General features: G+C 40.3%; 1 protein-coding gene across 1 annotated transcript in view; it reads right to left on the reverse strand.

Annotated features, from left to right (window-relative positions):
* Positions 1-23,133, reverse strand: part of vopp1 (VOPP1 WW domain binding protein) — a 44,005-nt gene extending 20,872 nt beyond the window's left edge. Inside the window, exon 1 of the mRNA XM_041814455.1 lies at positions 22,906-23,133. Within this exon, the coding sequence (XP_041670389.1) occupies positions 22,906-22,956 (51 nt within the window). The 5' untranslated portion in view covers positions 22,957-23,133. The remainder of the gene's footprint in view (positions 1-22,905) is intronic.
* Positions 23,134-25,039: the final 1,906 nt, after the last annotated feature.

Below are 25,039 nucleotides of genomic sequence, written 5' to 3' on the forward strand. Positions count from 1 at the left end.
TTCAGTCAGATCGGGTGTCGTGCTGTTTACAGGGGGTGTGATGGCCAATCACAGTTTGACTACGACAAGATGAGCTGCTCCCAACTGGTTGGATGGATTTCTGGCATGTTTGATATTTTGGTCGTACATCTCCAGACACTCCCACAGTCAGAGCAGAAACGTGAGCAAAGTAAACAACTTTGGGGGATTTTTTTCCTTAGCAAACTGTCAGACAATGTTCTAAATTAGTATGACAACAGCAGGAATGACTTTCTGATGCCCCCACAGCCATAAAGGAAAGCCATGAGGAGGAAATATTCCTACCTGCAGCTGACACGGAGGTGATGCCCCCAGAGGATATGACTGGAAACACCCTCAGAGTGTGTGACTTTTTAAAAAGGACACATGCAGATTTCTGTCACAGTCTATCCCGACTTCACTCGCACAGTGTGAGCACTCATGTCGGGCACAACCATCGGACCGTATAGTGTGAGCAGATAAATCGTGCACGATGGTCGAGCATCGTAAGCGATGTAGGCGCACAGTATGAGTTGGCATTCTGCATTCTGTATGGTTGGCTTGAAATCACACAGTGTATACCCAGCTTAAGCTGGCTTTAAGGTTAAATGAGGTTGATGGACTTTAATATATGTTGTTGGCCACACTTTCAATAAAAACTGGTTTCCAATTCAAAAACTGATCTGTACCTTTAAACAAAGCTCTATGGTGGAGCTACACTGCCTCGCTGCAGTAACCCACATCAGTGCAGCAGGAATGCTGCTGCAGCCTCTCTAAGTGTAGTCAGGGTCATTTGAGGTGATGCTTTACAGTGAAAGCACAGCCTGAGGCCTGAATAATTCAAAATTCTCTGATTTAGACTGGAGAATGCCGTAATGCTTCATTTTAGACTTGTTACAGCCCGGACTGAATAATGTGTCTCTTTGACATGGACTATAAAGCAGCTTCCTCTTTCTGTACTTACAGTGAAGAAGAGCCTTTAAGAGCCTCTCTACACTGATCCTGTTACTCTCAGAGCAGGAAACATCAATCAGAAACACTTGTTCAAACACTCATCCGACACACTACTGCTTGTTCCATGTTGTTGTCATCCTGTGGAGACACCAAGTTAACAAATTTATCCATTAGACACAAAACTGTGATAAACATGTTAATTGTCATATCTAGTAGTAATGCTCTGCTCTGCACTGTTTTACACCATATCCACTCTGTAACCATTACCAAAATGAACTTGCAGCTCCTGTGAAGACATTTTCAGCTGGTTATGAAATAGACTGAAATTAATACTGATGCCTCTATGTGACCTACATAAGCAAACCTCGCTAGCTAGAGTGTGTTGCAGTAATTCTTCAACAACGTGCAGCAGATAAAGCCATAGGCTCAGTCCCAGTTCACCCCTTGCCCCTACCACTCAGCCCTACTCCTCCTCCTACAGTGCACATGAAGGGGCCAGGTCTCCTGGTTCTTGTTGTAATGGAGGAGTGGGGTGAAGTGTTAGGGGGACATGGCCCTTCAAATGGAGATTCTCTAGGAGTACACTTCAAACTGAGTGCTATGGGAAATCTCCCAGAATGCTTTGTGAATCATTGGTAGGGTGGCTGCTCATGAAGCATACAAAAATCAGTAGTTGTTTCAAAAAATAAAAACTGCAAATGAACACAATGATCTAATATCATAATTTCATGTTTTTTTCAGTGCACTACCAAATAAAAAAAAAATACTCATAGTAGAAATGTCCAGTATTGTCGGTGCATTGTCAGGGGGCACAGCAAGGCAAGGCTAAGCAACATCAGCTGATGACTTTGGCACTGTAATTCACAGGCATCACCTCAGATTCCATGACACAGTTGCAGTTCAAGTCCAAGACATTGCCTGCAATTTAGATCAAAGTGTAAAAGGACAGTCCTGGCTACACTTTTTCCTTTTGCAGCATCCTACCTGTGTGGGAAAAGTTTTCTGCTTTTGCCTCATCCATCCATCCATTTTCTATACCGCTTATCACATTTGGGGTTGCAAGGGGCTGGAGCCTATCTCAGGTGTCATTGGGCGAGGGGCGGGGTACACCCTGGACTGGTCGCCAGTCAATCACAGAGCTGACATAAAGACACAAACACAGCATGCTCACATTCACACCTACAGTCAATTTAGAGTCACCAATTAACCTAACGAGCATGTCTTTGGTGGTTGTAGGAAGCATGCAAACATGCAAACTCTATAAAGCTGTGCCAAAGCTGGACATTGAAAATGAAAGCCCAACTCCTCCCTATCTCTCTTCCTCCCTCAAACTGAACGTCACTTTCAACCCCGCAGTTTGCCAATGTATTATGTGTATAGCAGCAATGGAAAATAAACATATAAAGGCATAACAGAGGGTGAATTCAAATGTTGCAAAAGTAGGTGCTGTATGTATGAAGCTCTCTGTCAGGATGGGTCCAGTGGGACTTTATAGGAGTGACAGAGACTCACAGTACAAAATGCATCAGACTCAGCATGTAAGGTCCCAGTGTGTGACCTTTTTCAGATCATGGATCTGAGAAAAACTCATCCAAAAGTAACGGACCCAGTGTGTAAAGACCTTAAAGATTAGTCTGTGATAGCTGATGAGCGTGTGTTGCAGTTTTTATATTTGTTTAGATGTGTTTACATAGTTTTAGAAATTGCCTGTTGAACTGTGATCATTGCTGGGATTCATATGCTGATGTTTCTAGTGAATTGTTGTTGTTTTTCACCTCTGCACCATGATTGAAGTTATCCACTGAGTTACCGACTTGAGGCCACACTCAGGGTTCACTGTGAGGGGGACTTCCTGCTACCTGTCTCCATCTTTACAATAGGCTACATGGAATCCTGTTAAAGACAAAAATAGCTTAACACTGGCTGGAGACAAATAGTAGCATGTGATATGGAAGGAGGATAATTTTGCTTCTCTGTCTGCCTTAAAACTCAACAGTCTAGTAATGAACATGTTAACGCTGAGATCCTGAGATTTTTTTCATCTGCAAAGTATAATGTAAGCTTCACTATAGGTAGATGAAATTGTCATTGTATTTTCTATATTGTAACATCAGTATCATTTCATGGCACATCAACGTGATAAGTTCACTACTCGAATACGTTTCTATGTCCTGGATTTACATGAATAGTGTTGCTAGTGAATTTGGGAGTTACAGTAGACACGATGTACGCTGTTTTGCCACTTTTTCTCTTGTATCAGTTTGATAAATACAGACCCAAAAGGGCACAACAACATGAAAGCCTCTCTCTGCGGCCTGTGAAGAGAGCAGAGCAGCAGGGTGGCATGCCAGTTCGAGCTGTTTTGCTGGTTCGCAACATGGCAACACAATAGGTTATTTGTCAGGCTGCTGGGGGAGGATGGGTCCGTACTGTGACACTTGGGTAGAGGGGAAATGCCAGGGACACACTCACAGGGAGAGGAAAAGAGAGAAAGATGGCAGGGGAGATGTTAACAAAGTAGAACTGCATCAGAGCATCATCTCCTCTCGCTAAAACAATGTACATCCACTGTATCGGTTTTCTGTTGTCAGTGCTGGGAAATCCTCTCCACGAGGGAGGTGAAATATCAAATCTGTAAGAACTCAGAAAAACTGCTCTGTGAGGAAAGGCCAGGCAGATGGCTTCATCTTTTTTCTTTATATTGTTGGTAGATGCAGGGGTGTAGCTAGGGCTTTAGGGCCCCCAGAAAGAGTATTACATAGGGGCCCCCTTAACCAGCTAGCCAAGCAACAAATGATGGGGAATTTTTACAAATATCTCTGCATTTTAAGGTATTTTGAACCATAATTTTCCCATTTATGAGCAAAATTTTGTTATGGTTGAATTAAATTTACTTTCATATTTTGCAGCACTTGACTACACCATTTGGTTTTTTTTTTTTTGGTGGGGGGCAGTATTTTATTTTATTCTATGTCATACAAATTTCAGTCTGCCCCACACACACACACACACACACCCCTCTTTCTCCACATTTCAGAAAATGTGTGCTGAAACAATCTGTTCCCAGATTTCCCCTCATGATGTCATGTGGGGAGTTAGCCCCGTCCCCAGGTTCACTTGGCCCTCCTCGCTTGGAAGCATGTTCCTGATCTTCCTCTAGCCATATCCATTAAGCCCCATCTATTTCCTGAGAAGGGTGGAGTCAGGGGCAGAGTCAGACAGTTTAGTAACATTTAAAGCTACAGACACAGAAACAGCTGGTCCTGAGCAGGGCTTAAATAGAGGGGTGTTTTTTAGACATGCAAAAATCCAATACTGGAGTGTTTTTTCAGCTACAAACCTCACAGGCGTGTTTTGGGGACCTCTGAGACCAATATAAACTCATCTTAATCATCATCATCCGCTGATACCGAAAAAAATCGAAGACTTTTTGTTGCAATCAAGAACCCTCAGAGGGTCATAAAAATTATTAGGGTTTATCCTCTGGAGATGGAAGATCAAGAACATACTCAAGTATATCCCCACAGGGCAATCTATTTCAGCTAGCAGGACCATCTCACAAACCATACAAATGAAGGGAAGAAAATACAAGATACATCTTCATAGTGACTAAAAAATGAGTGTTAGCCTTATAGTATGAGTAAAGGTCATGCCTGGACAGGGGTGGGAAACTGTCAAACTGGCACACAGACTCCTCACACGATGAGGACGCCACCAGGGTTAATTTCAAATATAAATATAAATCATCTGAATTTTTCTTAAGCTGTGGCAACTAGTCTTGTGCAAACATAAGTAGACATAATACGGTGTATTTCTCCTGTAAACGTCTTTTTTGAAGCATTTTGAAAGATTCTTTGACCACCATACCTTCCTCTTTTGATCCTCAATCCTCCTCTAAATCTAATATCTGTCGGCCTGTTATCACTCAGTATTCGAGCCAAAATTAGCCTTTCTATGACTCAGTTAACAATGTCACCTCTGGCAGAGTGGATATGAGCTTGGATGAGCTGAATGACGACTCATTTGCATACCATTTACAGTCCTAGGGATGAAGCAGGGAAACACTTCATATTCATATAGATTTTTAAAAATAAATGTCAGAAATGCAACAAAAACAAGTGACAGTGCTTTGATTTCACCGTCGAGAACTGTGTGGCTATCCATCTACATTGCTGGACCTAATTGTTATTGTGTTTCCATCCCATTCCCATCTATGGTCACCATCCAGCTCTGTTCATTGTCTTTCTCTAATTGGAACTCAGTGAAAGCGCTGACAGTGGAGGAAAATGTCCCTCTGTACTCCTGAGGGATAAAAATGACCAGTTACATAACCAGAGAAAGTGTTTTCCTGCTTTAAAAGCAGCTCAGATGGGTTTTGGCTGGAGGACATTTGAGAGAGGGGGGGTTGGATGAATAGTTCAAAAGGTTTTACACCAGCCATTAAAGCTTTAAAAGCAGGAGAGCTTGTGTGTGGTGATCAGGATGTGTTTTGTCTCTGAATCTGCAGGATGCTGTAGATGAGAACGCAAATGGGTCAATAAAGACGCTCCAAGTGACAAGTCAGATGTAGTGAACAGGTAGAGGCCTGTCACATTTGGACAACTCTTGACAATTCAGACGATTTTACAAGAAAAAATCAAACATGTATCATTATTACCCTCGATGTCAAGGCAGTTTAACCAGTCAGAGCCTTGAGTCCTTATAGTTTTGTAATGAAACCCCACAGGCTGTTTGCTGACTTCAAATCAGGGAGAAACATTTAGACAAATCTATGAAAATGGAGAAGTCAGCTGTACAATTACAGTGAAAACCTTCTTCTTTCTTTATTTCTTAAGTTTCTCTGCCTTAACTTGATTCCAACGTTCTCCCTCAGTTCCTCCCCTCCTCTATAATTCATTCCTTTCTTCCTCTCCTCTATTTCCCATCCAACCTGCTCTCCCTCTGCTTCCTGTCTTATTGATCTCTGCTGACCGCACAGCTACCTCTGCCATTAGTAAGCAGCAGCAGGCCCACAAGCATCATTTGATTGTCAGTGTGTGTTTGGCCTGAAGTGGAGATGACAATTAGGAGAACACAGAGCCAGAGGAAGAACTTCTTTTGTCATGAACGAGTACAAATGTTCATCTACTACTATAACTATAGGCTGTATTAGTGGTCGTTGTTACTTTGACTAAACAGCTATAAAATTATGATTGAGATTATTGTACTGTGTGAGCATTTGTTAATATTTTTTTCTACAAGGGGTGTAAGGGTGCACATATATTATGTCAACCATGTTGACATAAGACATTCAGACGTGTACAGATTCAGAAACATGCAGTACAAATGTTCAAATCAGAGTTCCCACACAGACTGGAGGACACCACACAGAACGCTTACAGCACCATGGCAACCACATCAAATCAGAAGCAAGAACTTGAAGATCCACTTAAGGAGTCCTGTTTGGTAACACTTTGATTCTCTAGTTTAACACAGCACAAAGACAAGTGGACAAGATAAAAGTAGTGTGCAGACATCATTCACAGTGGCTACAGGATCCTTGACGATGCAAAGGACTAACCTGAAATGCTAGATAGACTCTTTCAAATAGCCATTGCATGGAAATATTTCACATTCATCTGGGGAAGCTCCTATAAAAGAGTTTGGGAAGAGTAGGACTTTCAACAAATGTGATTGAGATTAACATTCTGTCACAGGCCAATCAGAGCAACAGGACAAAATGAGGTAGTAGGCATGTGTATCTCCAATACTAACCTGAACTCTACAGGCTAGCGCCGACAGTGACTAAAATTCATGCTGAAACCGTTCAGTAGACAAACATCTGAGCAACAACGTTTTTGAGATTGTGGAGGCTCCAGAGACTTTTAAATTTGACCTGTGGAAGCATTTTGGTTTCCTGGTGTCAGGAAAGGAGAAAAGGTGACGGACAAACATCGGGAATCACTTGGCAAATCATCACCCCTTAAAGATTCAGGAAGAGGAGAAGAATCTGGCCGAACCAAAAGACTCTTAAGGAAGCGTTCACAATCCCACAACAATAGCACAAAGGCTCAACAGATCTCAGGGTGTATCAGTGACTATCACCACAGACTTAGAGCTATTTTCAGATTTTGGAGGATTAGTTAACACACTAGAGCCAAAGGTTTAAGTATATATTCTAAGCCTTATGCACATCTATGGCACTGTTTTGCACATATTTAACCCTTAGAGGTCAACTGGCTTTTTTTTTTTTTTTTTTTTTTGCTATTTTTTAATACTTTCAGAAATGTCTACCATGCTCATGTTTAGTATCATTTTTTTTCTGCACCACTTCAGCTTTATGAAATGAAAACTCTATTTTTTAAATGTAATTTTCTTTATTAGATAAAGGACTTCCAAACACAACCCCCCACCCCCAAAAATTAATTCTTATCATTTGATATTTAAAAATATATATTGTCATTTTTAGAAATACATTACAAAATGCTTAAATTATGAAAAAATACCAGTGCCAGTCCTGTACAGCATGATCCTCTGTCCTCTATGTGTAAAATTATTTTTTGTATCAAATTCAAATGATCAGATTTTCTGTTTTTCTTGGCTCTTCACTCAAAAAAATAATTATACCAAAAACCTAGACTTTATGTAATTAAATTGCATGTAAATTTTCCATGTATTTTTATTACATCAGTTCAAGTAAAAAAAAAAAAAAAAAAGACATTAAAGTAATGCTTAAAACCTTGTTGCGAGAGCTTAAAATTATTAAGTAACCTGGGTCATATTTCATTGATTAAGAGTTATGTAAACTTGCACATAAAGTTTAAGTGTTGATTTAGTGACTTAACGTAAACTTAAGCTGAACTTTCACATAAACTTTATTTGTTAATTTAAATACACATTAAATAAGTTTTGTCTTCCCTTAACAGGAAGCAAAACCAGAACCTTCTTGTTGAGAGTTAACAGCACTAACCCCTGCACCATGTGGCTCATATCAGCCATCTGTACCTGTATTATTAGACTCTGCCTATCTTGGCCAAGACACTCCTGAAAAATTGATTTTTACTCTACATTAATGTTTCTCTTGGTTAAATAAAGGAATAAAAAAAATAAAGTAAAATAAATGTGTTTGACTTAATGGACCTGTTACCAACCGGCACCTGCCAACTTGGGCTGTGCATGGGGATCTCGGTGTAAAATAAATATATTTCTGCTTATTTTTGTCTCATAATAATCTCAAGCAAGACCTCTACATGATTACTGAAACTTTATTCTCCTTTCCAATCAAACATGAACTCTGACTTCAAAACTTTATATATAAGTGGTTTCACTGCATTGCATTGCATCAGCCCAGTCGTGACATTAACACAAACTGTGCTAACACACATGTGCACAGCCACCTTCTAGAGAAAGTTAGAGCAAACCTGATCACATAGACTTTACTCTAATTGTTGATTGAGTTTATACAAAGTGTATTTATGTTGGATTTGGTTATTACTATAGAATATCATTTAATTTGATGTATGTTAAGTTTACTCAATTCTTTTATTGAGTTTATATGAAGCATTTTGTTTAGCTATAATGATTGAATAACATTTGATTTGATATGATTTACTTAAACTTTACCCCAAAATAAAGCTTAACTATTACTAAGGCCTAGAATCATTTTTTGAGTGTTGACATCAAACAAAAATGAAAAGAAAGCTTAAAAATCACACTTTCAAAACTAAGTGATTCCAATGCAAAATGTTGGCTTTGTTTTCATGCTATCATGTGACAAAAATAGTGGATGATAAAATCACATCAGTGTAATCGTTAAGTGCAATTGTTGTTTAACAAATGCACTTTTTTTTAAGTCTACATTATTTATTCTGGAGTTTATTTGATACTGTGATACAGTACCGTGGACTTGTTACCAAGGTATTACTCATGCTGTGGTATTGAATTATTTGATTTATAACTGCTTTCATATTGAAACTCAAAATGCTCTTATTGTCACATCTCTACTGTGGGGGTGTATTAGTGCCCATGGTTTGGGTCACATGCACATCTGTGAAGGCAGCAGTAATACTGAGAGGTTATGCAGGTTTTGGAGCAACATATCCTTGGCATCAAGCTAAAACCTTGTATCTCCATTTTTATATATATATATTTTTTTCACATGGATCAGTGCTGTTGCTCGCCCTTTACATCTGTCTGTTAATTTAAAGTTTTACAAAGTGTTTCAAAGATGCTGACTATGATCATTCAGGGTTGAATTAATTGATGCAGTGTTTTTTTTCATTCCCTGAAGAGTGCTGATTCTGAAGATACAAGGTTCTGGCCCAACTGCAGTAATATGCTTCAATCCAGATGCTTCTTTTTCAGGGATGTCCCTGCTTGTTTTTGTAAGATCATGTCAAGACACATTCTGCATTAGTCCCAACAGCATGGCTTCACAGTTAAAGAGGGCAGGGCCTGTTCTGGACTGACCACTTCCCATTGAAAATGTATGTCATATTATGAAGCACAAAATACAACAACAGAGATGAATATCAAGCAAGAATGGGAAATAATACAGCTTTCAGTACTGCAACAATTAGTGTCCACAGTTTTTAACTTCCTTCAGAATGTTTGAAGAAGGTGATGTAACACAACGGTAAACGTGCTACTGTCCCAACTTATTTGGAACATGTTGCATGCATCAAATCAGAATGTGGGTGTTTAAAAGAAAAAAAAATATACAGTTAATCAGTTTGAAGATATATCTTGTCTTTGTGCTGTTTTCAGTTGAATAGGTTGAAAGAATTTTTAAATCACTGTATTTTCTCTTTATTCAAATTATTTCACACTGTTCCAACTTTTTTGGAATTTAGGTTTACCAAAGATATTCATCGTACATCTGGCCCAGTATGCTCCATGGCCATCTGTCAATCAAACTGCCCAAACAGTCCTGAGAAATGATCTAAACTCCCAAAATAAGCTGTTTTAGACCAGTATTTCCCAACTGTTATTGTTTGTTTTTTACCCAGGTGTTTCTGTTTGCTTAATGAAACATCCTTAAATCACATTTGAGTTTTTTATATTCCAAGTCAAGTTCCCAGTGGCTTTAAAGTAGCTTACGTTGGCTTTTCTACCTTAATTACCACTTTGTGTCACAGCCAGGGCTGCAGCTCGATCTGCTGACTGTGTTGATGAGTGGATCAATGGGGGCCAAACTACGTAACAAACCTTGTGCTATTTTCAGAACATGAACCTTTCCCTTTCACCTCACGCAGCTTCAGGTCTCCAACATAGACAGCCTTCAGAGCTCTGGCAGGCTGAGTGTTTCCAGGCAGACATTTGCTTTTATGGCCTGGTTGAATCAGTGCTGGTCTGGATGCTGTTAGATTTCCTGGAGCCTGTGTCAGCTTCACTTTCACATTTGTGGTTCACACATTCATTTAAACAAATTCATCTGCTGCAGGCGACTGTGAGCACCCAAACATCTGTACGGTTAGCGACAGTGAATGTGTCTGCCACCACAGCTGTAGGATTGATCTATTTATCACTCTTAGTCTAAACAGCCACTTTAGTAAAACCATCATCCTTGAGTGGATGTATGTTTGATTATTAAGAGGGTGATATTCACACTCTAGGATAAGCAAGCCTTTAAGACTGAACCTGCCACAAAGCCTTGAGCCTTTTCTAACATTTAAAAAAGTCTAACAAGTAATTTGCTGTTGGTATTTGAAACTATATCTCCGATTTCCAATATACTTTTTTTTAGCTAGGGTTTGTAAGTTAAAGGGATATTTCGGGATTTTTGAAGTTGGGTCGTATGAGGTACTTGGCTATTGTAGTGGCATTAGCCTCCAATGATTTCTGTGAAAGTTGCTCCGGTGGTTATTGCGAGCTCAGAGAGATCCGCGGCATAATGGCTGTAGATGGAAACATTTTATCCGCGTAGTTTAATGAGTTTTACACAAAAATGGGACAAGAAAATATGTTGGCTTGCCTGTACACTGTGTCGAAAATGTACAAAGCACTTCATTTCTCCCAAACAAACCCCTTTCTGTCAGGCACTAATTTATGATACAGCTTTTGGCATTTTGTCTCCCTCCGCCGCACACTGATATCCTCTGATCAGCTGTGTGGGTCTGCAGGATCTACAGGGATAATAACACCACGCCAAGTTAAAACAAAGACCATATGAGTGATTTCGACTTGAGTGATGATGATGTGCCATTTACTGTGGATACAAGAGGATATCTGTATGAACCCGAGTACACCAAAGTAGAACTTATACAGATGGAGAGTCAGCAGACTGAAAGAGAGAGCAGAGAAATTTCATTTGAAAGTATTGAACAGGAGAATTTCCGAGCATGGGTTCGCATTTTCCACACCTACACCATCAGGTAACTCGGGATCTCTGCTTGTACTGAAAGCAAAAGCAAACCCAACTCTGTATGGTATGACTCTGAAAGTGAAAGTAGCATCACTCGCTCACTCACTCAGACACAGACATAGCTATCTGTAGGGCTGACCTCAGCGGTCAGCGAAAAAGTGTTCACCCTCTTGGATATTCAACCTTTTATTGATTGTATAAATGACTGCATAAAAATTCAGCCGTTTAAAAATGACCGACCAAATTCAACAGAGGTCCAGCCGATTGGTGCTAGTAGTCTCACAATTAGTGAAATGTGGATCACCTGAGTGCAATGAATGTGTCTCAAGAGATTGTAGGATAAAGACACCTGTGTCTGGAAGGTCCAGTCACAGTTAATCAGCATTCCTCGCTACCATTACACCATGAAGACAAAAGAACACTCCAAGCATCACAGAGAAAATGTTAATGAAAAGTATAAGTCCGTGGATGAAAAATCCAAGGCACTGAACACCCCCCAGAGTTAAATTAAATACATCATGAAATTTACAAATGCACAAATTCCCTCAAAACACTCCAAGATCTTGTAGAAAACCTTCCAAGAAGAGTGGAAGCTTATATAGCTGCAAAAGGGGAGCTAACTCCATATTAAAGTACATTTTTTTGAATAGGTCATAACAGAACCTGTCGGTGAAAAGGTCAGAAGGTCCAAATACTTTTGTCCATATGCTTCATTGATAGATTCTGGCTAAATTTGATGTTTTATCATTAAATGTATTAATTTTTGCTTTGATTGTCCCTGACTGCCTTCCTTGGAGTGCCTATGACTTACAGAGTTGACAGATTAACAGATTGTTTTATTGTTGCTGACAGCTTTAAAGCTACTTATTGTCACTCGTTAGTGCAGAGAGAACCAGATTAGAGCCACAGAAGACTGGAGAGTTACCCTGCTGGCATAAATTTGTACTGCCAAGAGGATTTCAAGCCTTTTTTAGACTGGTGCAGGAAGTCAGAGCAGAGATCTAGCAGCAAGAAGTCATGGCAAAATGACCACTGAAGCTGGACAAGAACAAAACTGAGTGGCTGGGCAAAGAAAGGCCAAGCAGGATGAAGAACCATGGTGATTCACAGCAGCTCTGACACTGACTCAGACTCCAAGTGGGATGAAGACTTGATGGGTTCAGGTGGGGATAAAAGCACAACAGGAGAAGAGCGGGTGGTGTAACACCTGTCAGCGCTTATCTTCACAGGTGTGAGTTACAAAAGACTACAGGAGAATATAACGGGCAAGAAATCCTCGTCTTTACTGTAAAGGCCACCACATATATTCATTTTAAATGTAACATGGTTAGAAGGCCACCACAAGGCAGATTTAACAAGTGAGAAAAGGAGGTATCAAGTTATAAACTGTTGTTTCAAAACTAGAAGAAAAACAGCTCGAAAATGTGGCTCAACTCTTGAGTAGCAAACAAGAATATGGATCAATATGTTTTTAAAAAGACATTTAATCAATGGACTACAGGCAAAATCTGACCAGACACTCCTGAGTCAGGGACGGCCCAACAGATTATGTTGTTAATATGTTAATCCAGTTAACAATGACCCACTTTCCTGTTCAGTGTGCAAGTCAAGAAAAGACCAAGTAATAAGAGTGAGTTACTGTGAGAGTGAAGTTACTGTGTCTGAGTTTAAGGTTTATTTATTTATCTCTACAGCTAAGGTTAATGGGCTGCATGGCGGCGCAGGAGTTAGCGCCGTTGCCTCACAGCAAGAAGGTCCCTGGTTTGCTTCTCGGTCAGTGCCTTTCTTTGCGGAGTTTACATGTTCTCCACATGTATGCATGTACTCCAGCTTCCTCCCACCACCAAAAACATGCTTGGTAGGTTAATTGGTGACTCTAAATTGGCCGTAGGTGTGAGTGTGAGAGTGCCTGGTCGTTGGTCTCTACATGTTAGCCCTAAACCTTGCAAAGCAGATGGATATGCCTGTTTCTGTGTTTCTCACTGGCGAATCCATCTTGCAAAGCTCCCATCTGAACAGTTTGTGCCCAGTTAGAAAGTGACAGGACCAATCAGGGTCGAGGGGCAGTATTTTTGGGCACAGAAGAATCATGACATAAGCAAGCAGCAACAAGAGGCAGGTGCAGTTATGGCCGAAGACTGTAGCGCGGATGCTGCTAAAGTGCCAGTTTTATCAGAACTTGACAACATTTCTTTGTTAAAAGGAGAACAAAGAACAGCACTGAATTGTTTTCTTCTTAAAAACAACAAAAGTCACGTGCTGCTCTACCGTCGCCATGGTTCGGGTTATGTAGTCATTTATGGAGTTTACTCCTCGGTAGCAACTATGTTATGTGTTTTGTTGCTCTGACTGGCTCGTAAAGATGTGACAGACAAAATGTTCATCCTATCACCCTTTAATTTTTTTCAAAGGCTCTGCCCTTTCCCAAACGCTGTGTATGAGAGGTTTACCAGATGGATGTGTGAAACATATCTATCTGGCATGTCAGATTAGTTAGCCCTGTGATTAACTGGCGACCATTCCAGGGTGTACCCTGCCCAATGCCAGCTGGGATAGGCTCACGACCCCCAACAGGATAAACGGTATAGAAAATGGATGGATGGACAAAGGTTAAGTCCCACTTTGCAACAAGTCTGTACTATGGAGTTACTGCACAATTATTATTTTTTAAATCACTGTTAATCACTGGATTTTGTGATTTAATTACCACAAATTGTCTTTTACATTTCATGTTTTAAATGAAATCACTTTGCATTTTAAGACACAGTACTTTCACTCCATCAGAGACACACAGATGATAAAGTTTCTTATCACGGCTATGGTAACCTATAATATCCCGCCTATCAGAGGGGCTGGACAATATACTATTTTTTTCAAATATATCACTATATTTTCAAACGAGATATAGTATGGCATTATCTTTTCTATCAATATTTAGGGATGGGGATGGAAACCCAGGTCTGTACGGAACCTGAAAAACAATAACATTTTAGCTTATTGATACCGCTATCGAGTCTCACAGCCCCTCTGATGTAACATCATTTTAAGATATAACTGGTGTAAAAATATATCATTTCCTTCAAGGGGAACATAAACTAAAAGCACATCAGTATTGTTCATCATATTAAACCAGAATGTGGTATCTTTATCTGTCAGCTTGAGGAACAAAGACCTGCGAATCACATGCAATCATATCCGCCTGCACTGCAAGTAACATGCACTCATTTTACTTTTTTCAGCTGCTTCAGGACACTTTTCTTCTTCAGCTGCTCAGATAAATGCTGAAAAGCACTCCAAAACTTTGTAGCAAGACCTGTTAGTTAAAAATATCAATCCAGTGCAGAAAAACTTAACAAGATGGAAAATATGATGCATTCAGGTAACCTCGATAAATTGGACAACTGTACTCTATATGTTATGATGTGTTCAAATGTCATATAAAAATGGGGATATTTAGTTTTGGATGAGAAACTTTAATAAATACAGTTTTGAATTTTAAGTATGTGTTTATATTTGAGGGATATAAAATAGATTTGACAGACTAAATCATAGCTTTATAACTGAAGCACTACTCAACTAAGATCCCTTGCGGTTTACATATTTGCCTTCATTTTGTCCTTTATAAAACAAGTAGCCATAGTGGTATCAATAAGGACTCGGATCAATAAGGGTATCAATATCAATAAATAACGATCCCCATGCCTATCCATATTGTTAGAATAACACTATACAGTTCTTCCATGCAGCATCTTCTTCTCTTGTCACCGCCTGTCCCCCGTCAACCTGCCCCTCCTCTCTCTCTCTGAACAAAATCAAAGCACATTCCTCCCCCCAACACATTTACACCAACAATACCCGTATGCAGCATGCAAGACAACATGGATGCAGAGACAGACTGGAGCAACGCAGGAGAAGAGAAGAGAAGTGAAGGGTGCATGTACAAAATACCTCACTGAAGTTCAATGAGCCCTGATTAATGTGGCAATAATTCCTTTCAAGGGTTTACTTTTATTTGCTCTCTCTGCGTAAGTAATAAAGTTAACAAGACTTTGAGATTTTTTCAAGAAACTTTCTTTTGTTGTGCTTTTGCTTTTTATTTGTATCAACTAAGGTAAGAGTATTTCCTATTCATATAAAAAACCTACTTTGATTTTAAAGGGAAAATAAGAAATTGCTAGTAGATCAGAAGTTAGATATTAACTTAACCATAGATAAAATAACTCACTACAGATGGAAAACGAAATGATAATAACTTAAGGGAGTAGTAAAGGTGGAACTGTTTGATAAAATACAGTGAAGATTACTTCTGATTTGTCCACTGAGCTGTCTGCAAGTTTCTTGGCATGATAGCAGTAGTATCCTTTCTTCTTCTACTGTAAGAGCAGGAAGTTGCTTAGGTGAGTAGCATCCAGCTGCCCTTCTATAGTAGTTTAATTATGGTGCGTCTAAAAGAACAAAATGGCATGTGATTAATGGGACTGGAACATTTTAATGCATCCTTTTCTGACTGAGATCAACCTGCTGACAGCTCTAGTCTGTATCTATTCAATGTATCCACCATGCTCCTTCACCATTACATTTCCAAAATTCACCATCCTTCTCTAAACAATTAAACTGTCTTAGGTAGGATTTGAAAAAACTAAATATAAACAGCTCATACCGTGATTTTCACTATGTAGGTTATTTTTGTTCCAAATAAATATAGAAGAGAGGAGCCCAACAGCAGAGACCAAACTTTGATCATATGGCTGTGTGATAATGCAATTATATTTCAATTATAGGCACAGCAGAAACATCCATGCTCGCCTTGAAATCGCTTTATTACCTGGATGACTGCACACAACAAGCATGCTCTAACACGAGGGGGCATACGGTGGCCCAAACAGCTCAAAACTAGTCTGATGTGAGAGAGCACTGGGAACTCACTGAGTGTTGGGAACATCTCAGTGCAGTGTAAGGTGTGTGTGCGTGTGTGTGACTGAGTGGCCCTGACTGGAGCAGGTGTGGTAAGCTTATATGCTCTAGGGTTGCAGCAGTCTGACTCATTATCCCACCATCAGAAGTAGAGAGAGCATCATTCTGTGATGTCTTGTGCTGTCAGTGAATATGAGCATCTGCTCAAGCACATCTTGAACTCTCCGGTGTGATTTTCCAAACTTTCCAGTTCTTCTTCGGCTTGCCACACAGGAGACGGTTTTAAAATCTCTAATGATTTTCAAACATGGGAGGGCACAGACATCAGGGCAAACAATTTTTCATGATTCAATTCTCCAAATGTACACACTAGCCAGACTGTGAGACCACACACCTGCTGACGATTTCACAGTGAAAACTGCACGACAGGATGTTCAGTAAGGGAGTAGTGAGAACTGATCCAGAGGGGAAGAGACACATGCAGCAGAGCCAAAGTAGGGGACATGCTAATTAATTAAACTTATCTGTGACTGGTGGAATAAAACGCAGATGCAGATAATCAGCAAAATACCAGATAGTGGTGCCAATAATAAGCCATGCCAATAATTGTTCGACCCCCACTGTGGATTGTCACATTGTACAGCAAGCTGACTAAGAAAAGAAGCACAACAAGCACAGCCATGGCAATGATAGTAAACATGAAGCATAAAGTTAGATGGATGCCAGAAATATAGGACTAACTTGTTGATTTGTGGCAACATGAATGTTTATATAATGTACAGTGTAAAATAAAACACAGTTCAGCTGACAAGGAGATGCATGCAATGAGTGCGGCAGGTAGCTAACAGCTAGCTACATTTAGCTTGTTTACTTTACACGAGTCACATTTAACCATGTAAGATGTAGTTTTGACAGTGGAGACTGTGGGTGTTGGTGACTTAATCTATAGTGTGTATTGCACATCAAACACCGTGACAATGAAACAGTTCAATCTGTAATTGAATGTTGTCACATGTGTTGTCTCTCAAAGTCCCATAATTGGTAGAAAAAAAATCTTTTACTGTGTGCCAGTCCGAAGTTATGGCTCATAGCAGGTATGTTCTCACACAAACTCATATTTTGGGGACTAAATAGTTTACATAACTCAATAATATCTTTAAAGGACAAATCAGTAAATTTGTCCTGTAGCCCTTAAAACCTGTATACTGAGTCTGTGTCCCAGAGTATTGTTACCTTCCTGAAATATCCTTCCTTTTTCTGCAGAAATGTGGTAAAAAGGTGCACACACCAAAAACAATATACTATAATATAATCCGCTGCCCTTAACATGCTGTCTTTTTGCAAATTGAGCACAATTTCTTTTCTGTTTTTTTTTGCCTTCTATGGTAGGTCATAAAGGGTTAAGCTGTATGTGTCACAGCAGCTGCTGCAGCTCTCACTGCTTCCCTGACTGTCAAGTAGGGCAGATGAGAGTAGGGATGTTCTTAGTTGTTCATTTCTCCATTCAGCTAAACACTGAGTTAAATTCCTTTTAACCAAACAGCCTGAAGAGAAAAAAATACTTAGAAAACAGTCAAATTTATTACAGGGTCACTGTGTTAGCAGGTGTGATGTGAGCCTGATATACAGTACTGTGTAGAGCGTGGCTAACATTAGCAGCTAGCTCAGCCAGCCTTTGTTCCTCTTAACAGATTTGCTTTAATATGTGGCCTCTTTTTACTTTGGTTGAGTACTAATACTTGTAGTTTAGAGAACAACTTTATTAGATGCGGCTGTTTCTCAATTGGTTAAATGTATGTAATTCAGTAACATTTTGATTTTTTTTACACTTTTTCTGTTTCACACTACCCTATTTAAATGTTGCTCACAATGTGGTTCTTGATGACCCTGATGAAGGCTACATGCCGAAACGCATCAGTGTAATAAAGTTGTTCTCTAAACTACAAGTGTTGCTGGACATTTCTGTTCTCTTCAAGACTGTTGCCATCCTCCATGCACCTTGAAAACAGGTGAAGTTGTGCCAGTTACCCACTTCAGCCCTCTGTTGAGTACTAATATGTCAGTTTAACCCTCGACAGCCTACGTACCACTTTATCTCCATTTATTACTTAAAAAACTGTCTTACCGTGCTGTTCCTGCAACACGCTAACTGCTAAGCTTCTCATATTAGCATCTTGTGAAGTGCTGGGGGAATGTTCTGACAGGAAGGCAGCAGCTATTAACTTAAGCCACAGCAGCTTCTAGTGGTGGGAGGTTCATTACAGTTTAAAAGAGCATTACAGACCGGGATTTCAAGCCTGTGTTTATAAAAAAAAAATAAGGTTATTAGTTTAGCTGACTCGTAAATCTCATGCCAGCTTAATTGAAAAACAGATTTAATGGTTTAACCATTTAATAGCACACAGTCCTAGGTAAGAGTGAGAGACAAGGCAAAATAAGGTAGAGAAATGCATGGCTCCAGTATTAACCTGAGTGCTACAGGCTAGCGCTGCCATAGTTCATGAATTTGTCGGTGGCAAAAATTCATGCATAAGCCAAGATGTGCAAAAACATCTCTGCTAAGAGGAGCTTCAGAGTGGCTCTTTGCTCTTGTCACAATGAAGAAATGTGGTCCAGTTGACATAAAACTGCCGCTATACTTTGGCTTCATCTGAGCTAACCGCTACACTTGAGGCAGCCAGAGCTAACAGCTCACAGTACAACTTAACCCCGCCTGTAGCTACTGCCTTGTTCTCCTCAAACAACCCTGACTGGCCAAAACGGTTTTCAGTTTGGCACAAAAGTTGTGGACTGGAGCTTTTTAAGATGGATTTACCTGATGGCAATCTGGCAAATCTACAGTATCAGTATCTGCTTCATAAGGTTACTTTTTGTCCACATTGCTCTTAAAATGCTTTAACCAATGCATCTATGCAATAATGTTTTTTAATGTGTTAATTGATTAAACCACTGATTTTATGTATCTTTCCTTTCAGATATCTCTGTCTAATTTTTGGACTAGTTTATAGCTGATCCATTCCTCTATCACTTTGTTTCCGTGTTGTATGAAGTTAAATCTAACAAACTGGCCAAAAGCAACTTCACTCTGAAATATCTTATCTCATTGACAAACAATGACTAATCCCAATGTTATTTCTGGAAATGAAACTGTCTCATTTTGGGAGTTTGGGGATATTGACATCCTCAGAAGGAGCACTGCATTGAGTACGTATAACAGCAATGCACATTGATTCTGTACAAGAAAACTCCACAGGGCACTTTGTGCTTATTTGCAGTGTGTCGATGGGTTTTCAAACAGTCTTGTGCTTAACAACAAACAAGTCTACATGTCTGGAAATAACCATCATTGACCCTCCAATCACTTTGTACAGCCAAGCTAAAATCAGTCTGTTTTTAACAAAACCTCACAGGCTTTTTTCCCTGAGGTTCATAGCTGGCCTGATGGAGGGGTTGTTGTTTTTACCACAAAACAGACCTTTTAGCAATTATTCCCCTCATTTTAAAAAATCTATTTTGAGTTTCAAATTGAGGGCTGCATTAGGAACACAATAAAAATTCCCAGGACTGGGCTGTTTTACCACAGGTGGTCGAAAAAGTCCCTGTGGGTCCTGGATGACTGCTGGTGCTTATTATGATGGACTTAACAGATGTCAAGAAAAGGAAGATTAATTTTATTATAAAAAATGAAACAAGAAACTGCAAGCAAGTGTGACATGTGGATGAATCCCTCATTAACAAATGAAAAAAATAACTGACAAAGATGGATAAGAAATGGATTCTATACGGTATGTTGCAGAAAATCTGAAAAAGTTTGGATCATCTGTGGAATGAGCTGAAACACATGCTCTGATCTCCCTAATGAAGAAAACTCTCCTTCAATAAAGCACTTTTCCTTGAAAACAAAGAATACAGAGAAACCTGGCACACTTTGCAGTAAGAAACATTCATATCAGGGTTTATTTGTTCTTTCTGTTTGTCAGGTATTTTTGCTGCTGCTGCTGCTGCACATGTGTTTGAATAAAGAAGGTCTGCCAGCTCTGATGCACCTTTGCATTCTGCTATGGGTTGCACCAGGAGTGCAAAAGTTCAAACGTTGCCTAGTTTGAACGTAAGTTCTTACCTACAACAGAGTTTACTTCCTAACATTTAAGGTGTTTTCCATGAGCAGAGATTATTTCCGCTGTCCACTGTTAAAGTATCTTGTGTAATTAGTGATTTCCCCACTCGATGTCAGTGTTGTTAGTTTAAACTGGCTCCTAGACTGTAGGTTCAACACTCACATATGCAAAACCTTGTTATATTTTTCATCCACACTGGATGTTCTAGGATTAACAGCAGTTAGCAATAAGATTGCCAACCGTCCCTTTAAATACGGAATCATCCCTTACTTGACAGTTAAATGCTGTGCGTCCTGTTTTGAGTCAATACGGGATACAATTTGTTCTGTATTTTTATTTTTAGTTTGCTGGCAACAGATCAGCTTTCTTTCTCATCCATGTTACCATGTTTTTTTTTTTTTTCAAAGAACACTTTCTGGGCTTTTTGCCTTTACTTTGATAGATCAGCTGAAGCAAGACAGGGAAGATTGGGAGAGAGAGTGGAGGAAGACATGCACCAAACACTGGAGAGACGAGGAACTGATCCCGCGACCCCTCTCTATATGAGCCCCTGCTCTACCAATTGAGCAAAAGTGGCACCTGACCCGCAGTTTGTTTCGATTTGAAGCATGCAGTTCAGCATTTGCTGCCAATTTTTTTGTTAACTGCACCTTAGGGAATGAGAATTCTAAAACAGCTATGGCAATTTTGATTTTGTAACATCTGTATCGATACAGGTAGTTTGGGCATCTGATCAGGATGCCTCCTGGTCACTTCCCTGTGGAGGTCTTTGGGGATTATATATCTCATCTGGCCTGGGAATGCCTCAGAATCCTCCAGGAAGAGCTGGAAAATGTTGCTGAGGAGAGGGACGTTTGGATGTATTTGCTTAGTCTGCTTCCACCACCAACCAGCCCCAGATATGCAGAAGAAAATGGATGGATGAATCCATACATGTATAGGCAAGGAGTACATGATTGTGTATTGCCATATTCATTTTTTGAGTACAGGCTTAATTGCAAACATATTATAACCATGTGCACATAAAGATCTGCTTAAACACAGTAAATATGGCTCTCTATTTATCCAGTCTATTTCAGCCAATAGATGCATGTGGCTCACGGAAAAATAGGCAAGCCCTCTATTCGTAAGAATTCCTTCATGGGAGACACAACGCTCATGACACAGTGCTACTGCAGGTGGTCTTAACATGCATGCTGAAATTAAAGTCAAGCACGTTGCACAGCTGACATGCACCCAGCCTGAAACTGCCATTAGATGTCAAACTCTGAAAGCTTCCTAAACCAGAAATTTTTAAGAGAAGCATTCAGCAACATTCAACTCTAGAGTCTTGCATCACAGCCTGATTGCTCTTCAGTGCTTCCACATCAGACATGAGGTCCAAACTGAAACAAAACATCATCAGCCTCGACCTAAACATAGAGAGGTTTGTCAGAAGCACTTTTCGAGGTGAACACAGCAGCAGCAAGACGTCGTCTGAGGGCTTCATCCCCTCTTGGCTGCATACTCACATTCAAAATGGATGTGCTCACTAAGTCAGCTGAATGAAATAAAATAATAATGATCAGAGTTAATAATACATGAATAGACATGAGTGTCAGCGGTACAGGACTGGCAGGAAGAGTGGGGATCGTGACCACTTTGTGCTATCTTCACAGGCCCGTAAAATAAATTAGAGCTCATTGTCAAGCCTTCATTCCACTTAAACAATCCTCATATCATGCAAATTATTAAACCTGCTCATTACTATAGCTTGCTGCTCATTTTGAAACAACACATGTGGAGGAAAGAGGACACTAGGTTGACTTTTCCTCTCCTACTTTGCTCAGTAAATCCAGGTAGGGTAAATATTTAATGAGACAAGACTTTAAAATGCAGACAAAAACATAAACGATGCCTACTTTTGTATTTTTGTATTTCGAGTGTCACCCCTTTGACTGTGTTGTCCTACAGGCCCAGTAACCTACTGAGTTGTTGTGGGGGTCTCAGCACAAGGACAAAGGATGAAAAAATCACAGATAGCTCCAGTAGCATAGAGGCGTCCTTATGGAGTATTTCACACCATATTGGGGAGTGGATTGTTTTAGCCTTGAGTCTATATTTAGACTTCCAAATGGAGCTATCATCATCATTTGCTTTTATATTCACTACCTTTAATGTTATTTACATCACATTTGAAAAGGTAGACGGAAATGGCACTGAAGAAGTTAAAATTCACTGATGTGAAGGATTTTTATTTGGGTCAACCGCATGCCGAAGTTACTACATGATGGCATTCATGTACTAAAAACGGCTGTTTGTATTTAAAATGAGCGTAAATGCAGCGTAGAGCAAATATGTTGACTATAGTAGTTTTGTATGGGATTTGGCGAACAACGCTCAAAAAACAAAGCAAGCAGCACGTATCGGAGCTACATCACAGGCAGCCTGCTGTCACAGCGATAAACCCCTTCAACATAACGACTTATTGTCTCTGCATAATAAATACACTCACAGAGCAGCACTTTATTGGCACACAGACGCGCGTGTCCATCACAGCTCTATTAAAATCTCGTGGTAATAACAGCAGGCATCGCTCACCTCTAGAAATAGCCAGAATGTCAGGGCTAAATCGGCCAGTCGATTCCTCATCTCTCCGCCGGTAGGAGAAGGAGAGCCGAGCTCCGCTTCTGGAGGAGAAAAAGGACGAGGAGGAGATGCTCCGTGATCACTGTGTCGATTTCATCCCGCTAGCAGAGACACCCGGAGATCAGGTCCGACACGTAGTCCTAAGGGTGACAGGACGGATAAAGGCAACCTGGGTGACGATCAGACGGTCCACAGACGGAGATTAATGGCATGCTGGGAAGCTGCATTAGCCTGTGATGTTGGCTTATTCCACGCCCCTTTCCGACCCCCCCTCTCCCCGCCTGCCTGCCACACATACACATACAGACACAGTTTACAGGAGGAATTTCTATTTTTACTGTTGAATAAAGGAGAAAAATAATCAACATATCTGTATTTGTCAAAAGAAATGTCAGCACTCTAATAGAACCACACTTTAGGGGGATTTTTTTCTGTGCACTAACTGTGATACCTCATTCTGAAAATAACTTATACAGTGCTTATAAAAAAATTCACCCCCTGGTATGTTTTACCCTTTTTTTGATCTTATAAAAATGCAATCACAGCCCTGACTGTGTGGCAGTGGTGTGCAGGGGGAGGGGGATCGTCGCCTCTCCTCGTGGCCCAATTGATGAAAAACGCGTGCTAAAGTGCCCTCTTTGGGGCCAAAACGCGTGCTAAAGTGCCCTCAAGAGCCAAAATGCGTGCTAAAGTGCCCTCAAGAGCCAAAATGCGTGCTAAAGTGCCCTCAAGAGCTAAAATGCGTGCTAAAGTGCCCTCTTGGGAGGCAAAACGCACTCTGAAGTGCCCTCAAGAGCCAAAACGCGTGCTGAAGTGCCCTCAAGAGCTAAAATGCGTGCTAAAGTGCCCTCCTGGTTGGCAAAACCAACTAAACTGCCCTCTTGGGTGAAGAAAACACACTAAACTCCAGAAGACCATTAGTACCAAGAAATACTATGAAACATTACTGTTGCAACGACTTTAATGTTGGGCCCTTTTTTATCTATACTGAGCCACAACTATATCTCACAGAACCAGTTTGGATTATCTGGTGCTAATATGGTGTTAAAATGCACTAGAATACAGGAAATGGCATCTACTTAATTGAAAATGTTCTGGGGGAAGACCCCCAAACCCCAAAACATTGAATCTACACAGTTCTTGTGCATGCTGATCCTAACTACAAACTAACTTGAGTAGTCTGTCTAGTTAGTCTGTTTTAAGGCTATATAATGTGCCATTTGTATAACATATAAACATGTCTAATGTGCCCTCAACAACATGCAGAACTTAGTGCCCTCTTCAGTGGTGAGAACGCGCTGTATGTGCCCTTTTTTTCTTTTCACCCCTGCCCTTGAAAAAGTCTGTGCACGCCACTGCTGTGTGGATAAGTCTCAATCAGGCTTGCACATCTGGACACATGCTCAAGCTCTGTTAAGTTGCACAGGGATCAGGGGCAAACAGCCCTTTTCAAGGCCAGCTACAAATTCTCAATTGGTTTGAGGTCTGGGCTTTTACTCCGCCACTCCAGAATATTTACCTTGTTGTCTTTAAACCATTTCTATGTAGCTTTCACTGTATGCTTCGGGTCAATGTCTTGTTGGCAAATACATTTTCCCAGCTCAATTTCTCTTGCAGACTTAAAAAGATCGACTTCCAGGATTTTCCCATATTTTGCTGCATTCATTTTACCCTCTACCTTTAGAAGCCTTCTAGGACCAGGTGCTGAGAAGCATCCCCACAGCATGATGCTGCCACCATTGTGGTTCACAGTAGGGATGGTGTGTTTGTGGTATTTACGGTGTTTGGCGTCCACCCGATGGCCAAAAAAAGACCATTTTGATTTTGGTCTCATAAAACCAAAGCACTTTCTTTCACTTGACCATGGATCCTACTGCATGCCTTCTGGTGAACTCCAATCAGGGTTTTCTTCAACAGTGGCTTTCTCTGTGCCACTCTCTCATAAAGCTACATCAACTGTTGTATGCAGAGTCTCTCACATCTAAGCTGCTGAAGCTTGTAACTCCTTCAGAGTAGTCATAGATGTCTTAGTGGCCTGTCTCACTAGTCTGCCTGATCTCGGCAGATTTACACATGTGTCATATTC

The sequence above is a fragment of the Cheilinus undulatus genome, linkage group 19, assembly GCF_018320785.1.
Source record: "Cheilinus undulatus linkage group 19, ASM1832078v1, whole genome shotgun sequence".
In the NCBI taxonomy this organism is placed as follows: Eukaryota; Metazoa; Chordata; class Actinopteri; order Labriformes; family Labridae; genus Cheilinus; species Cheilinus undulatus.